At 47.4% G+C, this 8,158-nt stretch overlaps 1 protein-coding gene across 1 annotated transcript; it reads left to right on the top strand.

The window, feature by feature from the left end:
- Nucleotides 1-928: 928 nt before the first annotated feature.
- On the top strand, nt 929-6,893 carry LOC144101606 (uncharacterized). Its single transcript, XM_077634749.1, has 4 exons — nt 929-1,077; nt 1,198-1,220; nt 4,360-4,401; nt 6,602-6,893. The coding sequence occupies exons 1-4, from the start codon at nt 1,011-1,013 to the stop codon at nt 6,806-6,808; spliced, it is 339 nt and encodes a 112-aa protein (XP_077490875.1). The 5' UTR covers nt 929-1,010; the 3' UTR covers nt 6,809-6,893.
- Nucleotides 6,894-8,158: the final 1,265 nt, after the last annotated feature.

The raw sequence follows: 8,158 nt of genomic DNA, 5'->3' as shown, positions 1-8,158 counted from the left end.
GAGAATGTTTACAATGTCGCAAAATTCTATGCAAATATGCAGTACATACTTCATAAAGAAGCTATAGGACTAACGCAAATAATAACGCATTATGAACTTCAACATATTGAACATCAAACACGAATTAACCGACCGCAGTGCTCATATCTTAAGAATTCGTTTAAAGAGCTGCTGATTGAAAATAGCATATCATTCACTTAGGTTTCCCATGCTTGTATCTTAAAGATAACGTATAATGCACTTAAGTTTCTCGCTTAATTTTAAAGCATATGTATGTGTATTTTGTGGGGTTTCGTTATCGTTTTTGTGGCTCGCAACTGTATAGAGTACTCTTCCTTCTCCCAGCGTGGTCGCTATGCTTGCACAGACTGCATCAGCTGCGCAGGGCACGCATAGTAGCCTTTAGCCGGGTTTTCCCTATCATAGCCCGCGTCAAATTACACCGCCTTTTCCCGGCCGGCGACGAAGGAACGACAGATGCGACTCGCGCGTCAGTTGCACGGGGGCCAGGGTATTCTGTTACACGGTTGCTCAAACGCGGCGTGGGAATCCCGGTACACAACAAGAGCCGGGCGTGAAACCGACAGCGGAAGCTGGGAAGAAGCTTGAGAGCACGGAGTCAAAGGATATGGTACCGCTCACCAGCCGGGGATCTACCACAAACGACACTCGGTTCCTGGTTGACGAAGTTGCCAGCGCGACCCGCCGTGTAGAGATGGAGATAGTTAGGTCAGGAAAATAAACCGAGGATGAGCTGAGAACATTCCATCCGTCTTGTATGCCCCATGGTCAATACAGGATGACGTGTTTGAGAGGCGTTTCATTTACTGGTTCCTCTTTCAAGCGGGTTTTCCTGCGACGAACATTGCCAGGGAGTTTCAGGATGCGCGCAGACTGCTAGCAGTACGTGAGCTCACCATGCTGAAGCAAAGAGCCAGACTGTTTGCTATATAACGCGCTGCCGCGCCGGAGGTGAACCATTCAGCTCCTGTGCTTCTGCCGGCATTCACATGTCTACTGATTTGCCAGCCAGTATGACTCGTGCTGTGACTGTCGCCCTGCTGCTCGCACTTTCTCGTAAGTACCTTTCAATGCTGAAGACGAGTGCATGAAAAGGAAAGGTGCACTAATGTTGTGGTTAATCTCGCTTGATCTTTTCTGCACGTGGTACTCATTTCGACTTCACTTATTTTCCAGTTCTTGCTGTGTGCAGCGCCCAGGTAAGTGTCTTCGCGCAAAATTTGCTCACTCGTTGGACAAAAACATGGGGGCTTTCTTATCCAGATCATTAAAAAAAGAAAACGCGATCGCAGTTAGGTTACCTCCTGTTGTCGTTTTAACAATGAATGTCTACTGCTCCTCCGATTTTCATGACAAAACACTGGTTGCGATCATGTATACCTCTGGTGCATACCTTACATGCACACATGCATACCACGTAAGGTATGCATGAGTCATCATCTTCCAGAATGTCCGAGTACGTTCCATTAGATGATCGTGTGGAATGACACGTCCTACCCACTAGTGCACCTTAATCCATTTTGTGGCGGGGGTATACTAAACTTTTGGGGGTCTTAAGGAGTTTTTAAGGGTGGGTCAATTTCCGTATTTTGGGAGTCCTCACATTTTCCAGTTTGCCGGGACAGGCAGTCACGTGGTGGCGATGACATTGAAACAATCTCAATCTCATTTATGAATCGCGGGGAGTTCTCATACCATTACTGGCGCTTTGGTGCATCAATTAAACGATGCGCTACTCCCCCGGCAGCTGGCTGTTTTGAAACACAGCCACCGGTGGGGCTTGAAGAGAAGTTCCCGAAAGGCTCATGTGCAGGTAGGTGGCAGCTCCATTGAATTGAGCAACGGTAGACAGGTTGTGACGATGTCACAATGTCACAGACTTCTCTTCACCAATCAGGGAGTTTCGTGACAGGGAAACCGAAAATGTTTGGTGAGACGACAACCTGAATGTTATTGCATTAGTATTGGGAGGACATCGACCTGTAGCGGAGGTCTAGGAATGGACAGAGTAACAGGCCTTTGGAAATGACCGAACTTGCAAGGTAGACAGAAATGGATTTATAATTTCCACCAGTGAAGGGCTTGCGCTGTCTTGTGCCAAAATTCACAATTGTACAAACCGTGTACGATTATGTTGACGATCAAACGATATGCATCACGTCTATGAGCTCTTTATCGCCTTGAGGCTTCCACTGGGCTTGACCAAAAAAAAAAAAGCTTGAAACATCGGCGCAGAACCATCTTAAAGCTCTATATCTAGAAGTTTTAAAGGCAACAGAGAGAGAGAGAGAGAGGGGGAGAGAGCTTGCACAAACCACGTGCACTGTTTATCCCCAGATATAAAAGTAGATGTGATCCTTAGCTGATGTCTTTCGAGAGCCGCAGTCGTCATAAGGAAGCAAGAGCTAGACTATCGAGTTGTAGAACTTCAATGCTTGAAATTATGAAAAAGACGTTCTCATATGCTTTTCGCACTCAAAAAATAGAGTGTACTTATTTATCTCATTCGTTTTATGAGCATGCATATGCATACAGAGCAGTGCTGTGGGTTATTAAGCCCTCTCGAGCACTTTTCGTTGAAGGGCACCTTCAAGTGAGTTTTCATTCATTCACGTAGTTGCATGATGCGAGAAAGTATGTCTGAGACCCTTCATAAACTTTCTTCAAGTTTTGACTTGGTGTCACAATGACCTGACTTTATTTTTCTCTGAGAGTCAACGCCGTACTACCGCTGTGCATACATGACTATAGTATTGTTGGCAGTTTTACTTGAATCTTCAAAACCTTCTGGTACTGGCAGAAGTTAATGGTTCCAGCGTTGCATTCATTAATTATAAACCTATCTTATTTTATACCAAACCCAGCTGTTCAGAGCAGTGTGACGTTCATAGAGACAGTTTTGTTTTCTGCTGGGTTAACTAGCTTGCGGGACGCGGTTCGGCGCTGTTATTAACTCCGAGATTAACTTCAAGAAATACATTTAAATGGGCATTCCAGGGGTAGGCCAATACCAGGTGTTACGTCGTTCAGAGAAAAGCAAAGAAAAATTCTCCCAGACCACTCGTTCGTACGCACTCAGATTTCGCAGAGGTGGCATTTAGGGTTAATTTAAACTTTGTGCTGGGTTTAGTCAATACTTGCCTGCATTGATGAGAATAGATAAAAAGTGGGCGTCGTATGCGGCGTTACTGAATCAAGAAAGACGGTTTCACAAGTGATGTAACCAGCAGCGCCAGCTTTTGTCGGCGGCAAAATGACAAACGCAGACGAACGCGAGATGCGAAACGAAGAGCGCTCCCCAACCTTGTCGGCGCGAGAGATGGCGCTGCCAGTACAACGGTTGCAAAGCCGTCTTTTTGAAAGAACAACGACCTTGAACGGCCTTCAGCCCAACGAAGGATAGCCGTGTATGATCGTATATGTCGTACACTTAAGGTGTCCAACCCTTAACCCCTGACCTGGACTCATGACCCTTAGTTGACCATTGATCTATGACATTGGGTGACCTTTGGGTTGACCTTTGACCTTAAGAACATAAGACGGGGTGATGTGAAGCCACGTGATGACACCCGAGCTTTTCGCTGAATTCCGGGGTTAGCCAAGTTAAGCCACTGCGAATATTTTTGGCCCGGCATCGCCGCGTATTATGCGGACTTTCGATTAATATTCACCGACTGATCAGTCCATGAAACGAAATTTTTCGCCAAACGCCGCCTATGTGCGAAGGCGAACAAGCCATCGGCATATAGCCGGGAGAACTTTTGTCAGATTTTCACTCAGTGACGCCACACTCAGTTTATGAATTATCTGTCGGCTCTAATGCATTTTTTGGGTTATTCCTAGCTGTTGGTCATTGTCTGAAGCAACGGCACGCGTAAGCTGGCACTGTCGCTAAACTTGAACCAATTACAGAATGAGCAGCGAATTCAGCCAACGAAGAACGGGGGAATTAAATCAGTTAGGAATACCTATTATATGCAGGCCCTGATTAAATGAGGAACGCTAAGCAAATGATACGTGTGGATGAACTGTAACATCGGCTTTTAAATTAAAAAAAAATTGCAGGACATTAAGGTTTTGGTTGCTCACTGAAGCTCAAGTTTTGGCAACAAGGTATTTTTACAACATAGTTGAATTCGTTGCACACCCGCAACAATTCCATCAAATGCTTTTTTGTTTTTTATACCTTCTCGTTGTTTTAGTGCGGCAGATGGCCACGCAGTCTGCAGACTTGTCGTCAATGTACATAGTGCGGATCTGTGGCTTCACCTTTATTCTGGCAATCTGCTTAGATCTGTGCATCTATTGAAATTCTGTCGCTATCGTTGACCTTTACAGAGAAGGCGTTTCAACTTCAACTTCCAGCCCTCTCCTCCACGAGGAAGTATACCTTGCCCGTGTCATATTCTGAAATTTGTCATACCTGTGCACCGTACTCTTTCACTAAAAATTTGCGAAATGTGCACCAAAGAATATGCACGACGCAGAACTGACATTACTTTTATTTTTACAAATGGGTTTTCGTTACCTGTTTTATGAGCATTAAGCCAATTAGGCTGCTCATAAATAAATTTTACGGCAGCTTGTGTTGTCAAGAGCACAAACACAAGGCATGTACTCTCTGTTTGCGTTTAGAAGCTGTTTGCCTTTAATATATCTGCGCTATTTTTATTGAAAGTGTTAAAGACAAAAACTGAAATGCGGTTACAGAAAAGGTGTTTTGCGCCGGAGTACCCGGGTTCAAACCCGACCCCGGAGGCCGCGTTTCGATGGAGGCGAAACGCAAAAAGCGCCCGTGTGCTGTGCGATGTCAGTGCACGTTAAAGATCCCCAGGTGGTCGAAATTATTCCGGAGACCTCCACTACGGCACCTCTTTCTTCCTTTCTTCTCTCACTCCCTTCGTTATTCCTTCCTTTACGGCGCCGTTCGGGCGGCTACCGAGATATGTGAGACAGTTACTGCGCCATTTCTTTTCCTCAAAAACCAGTTTTCATTTTCATACTGCCTCGCGACATAATCTATGGCTCACGATGGCCCAACCCGTCAGTTACTCCCTTTTCATTCTTCAGCCTGTGATTGAATTATTGATTGGGTACAGCACATTGCACTAAGCGTTGTGCTCACAGCAGGCGAAATACGAAATCGAAAAGACCAGTGCAAGAAGGAAATAAGAAATGCATTTGCAGTAGAGGAGAAGGCAGTGAGAAAAAAATGAAAATTGGTTTTGGGATAAGGAAATGGCGCAGTATCTGTCTCACATATCGGCTGACACCTGAACCGTGCCGTAAGAGAAGGAATAAAGGGGGGACAAAGAGAAGAAATGAAGAAAGAGGTGCCGTAGTGGAGGGCTCCGAAATAATTTCTACCACCTGGGGATGTTTGATGTGCACGGACATCGCACAGCACTGGGGCTCCTTAGCGTTTCGCCTCCATCGAAATGCAGCCGCTGCGGTCAGGTGAGATAAATGGCTGCTTTAGGATAGGATAGGATAACTTTATTGAGCTCTAGCGCTAGTGCATTTATGCGGTTCCGATGAGTCCATCTCCGCAACAGTCGGTTGCCCCTATTCCAGGGCTCCGCCGGATGCTGCCGTTAGCTGAGCTCTCCGTATCAGACCGATCTGGTCATCGCGGCAGTCGCTGGAGAGCATACCCTCCCATTGCTCCGCACTTGGGTTTGGTATAATTGAAACGACGTCCAGTTTTTGACATGCCCATGTTATGTGATTTAGTGTAGGTTTTTCATGGCAACACGGACACTTGTTTTCGTAAAGTGTGGGGTGGATTTTACTTAGTGTGTTTAGGTTTGGATATGACCCCGTTTGTAGTTGTCTCCATGTGACAGCCTCTTCTTTGTTTAAGGATTTGTGCGGTGGTGGGTAGCGCATCCTGCTGCCTTTGTAGTTGTTTAGTATGGCCGTGTATTCCCGAGGTACTGGCAGGGATTCCTTAAGGTCGTTGACGCTTGATGCTCGGTAGTTAGTATATCCTCGAGCTATCCTGTCTGCCTCTTGGTTTCCTGCCACCCCCGTGTGCCCCGGTACACAGATGATCCTATGTTTGATCGGTTATGCTTCCGTTTGTGGTGTCTAGCAGTCTACAGAGCGGAGTATGCGGTGCGCTCTGTGACCGACTTTGCCGTAAAGATAGTTGCGGCAGGCTGCTTGTGAGTCAGTAAGAATTGTCAGTGACCGCCCAACCCGATAGCCCTCCGCTGCCGCTAGAGCGACGGCCGCCTCTTCAGCCTCGGCTATCGTGCAGTCTTGCAATGAGGCGCTGGTAATCTCGTGTAATTCCGAGTTGACTACAGTTAATTGCCACTGCGTCGTTGGTGTCTTGTCCCCTGGTCACGGCGCATGTAACAACATCGACGTACAATGTTGTATCCTGGGATGCGTGTGTTTTCTGTAAGCCGTCGGCCCTTGCATCTCTGCCGTCTTTGTGGAGGTTGGGGTCCATATTTCTTGGTATAGGTGCCACCCTAAGCGTGCTGCTGTAATCAAAGGCTGCTTTGGAGGTTTGAAGTGAAAGTGTGCGGTAACTTACGCTTGCTTGACTTCTTCACGCCACCCTTTGCAGCACCGTTTCAACGTTGAGGCCGAGGGTGGTGCCCGGGGCCGCCGGAACTTCAACGTGGGCGGCTCTGTCCGTGGAGAGTACGACTTGTATCGCGGAAGAGACGGCACCCGGGTGGTCGCCTCGGGCGGGCTTGCTCACGGTGCCACCCGCGTCGACGGCACCACGTACAAGGGCAGGCCCCAGGCCGGGGTGGGCATCGCCGTCTAAATACCCATCGGCAAAGGAAGATGATTCCCTTGTTTTGTACTGAGACAGCGATGAGTGTAAAATAAAATCGTAGTGAGAATCTTGATTCTCGATCTCGTCTACGTTGCTGTAAATTACATCATAGCTGCAACGCGCGGCAATTGGCGATCATGTTTCTGCACAGACACGTGATACTTGCTAGCCGTGATGTCACCATACGAATTATGGGGACATATCATAAAAGTTCAACTAACCGAGCAAGTCTCCAGAGCAATTATGGGTAAAGAAAGAAGCGCTAGCAGTAAAGCTAGTAAAGCCAACAATGTGCATCGTTTTTTTTTCGCTCTAAGTTTATAGAACTAGCAAAATGGCATCGATGTCCTGAATGAAAACAGACAAGCACTGAGTAGTGACGGCCCACGCGATATAACGTTATGTAAGTCTAGCGTGAAATCCGTTGCTGCAAGGCGCGGGATCCTGGCGAGTCGGCGTTCAAGACAGATCCTCATGATGTGATCTAGGTTGGGTACCAGTATGGAGGAAGGAAAATTTAGAGGAGAGGCCGTCACGTGACACTTTGTGAAGCTGGAAACGAGCTCGGCGCCATGTTGTCTCGGATATTGCCTACTTTTATCCGCAGCTTTGCTCGTGCAACACCCTCTAGCGGGTGTTGGCTCGTGCCTCACGCTCACAAAGGTGAGGTGCATTCAGGACTTCCCCGAACACGAGGAAACAAACGGAAGCTAGAGAATTTATCGAACTTTTGCCGTATACCGTCGACACATTCCTAGCTTTGCGCAGAAGGCATGTCGTTTTACCCAGCTTACCAGAAAGATGGCGCTTCAGTGTGGCGAGAAACGACAGGTCGCTTTGACTCCCATGAAAGTTAAACTGATCGCAGCGCCACTGCTAAAATGCCCCGATTTCCACAAACCGTTCACCCTGGTAACGAACGCATGCAATGTGTCAGTTGGGGCAGTACCTTGTGGCATACGCTATCCAGCAGCTAAACTAAGCCAGAAGTATAGGGCTACAGAACAAGAGTGTTTTGCGGTGGTTTGGCACTTCGGCACTTTCCATGTTTCATGTACGGACGCCACTTCGCATCGTTACGGTCTGCCAACCTCTCAGGTGGCTTATGAACGCTCGGGATCCGAACTCAAGATTGGCACGATTGAACCTTCTTTTGCAAGAGTATGGCTTTAAAACTGTTCTCAGGGCAGGAAAAATGACCAAAATACAGACGCCTTGAGCAGGGTGACAGTGCGCCCTACTGATATGTCAGCATCGACTGCACAGGAGGCTGGAATCAAGCGGGAACAGGAGAACGATCCAGAATTGCAGGGCTTATTCAGCTCCCTCAAAGCCGCG

The sequence above is a fragment of the Amblyomma americanum genome, chromosome 8 (genome assembly GCF_052857255.1).
Source record: "Amblyomma americanum isolate KBUSLIRL-KWMA chromosome 8, ASM5285725v1, whole genome shotgun sequence".
Classification (NCBI taxonomy): domain Eukaryota; kingdom Metazoa; phylum Arthropoda; class Arachnida; order Ixodida; family Ixodidae; genus Amblyomma; species Amblyomma americanum.
This window is presented reverse-complemented; position numbering and strand designations above follow the sequence as displayed.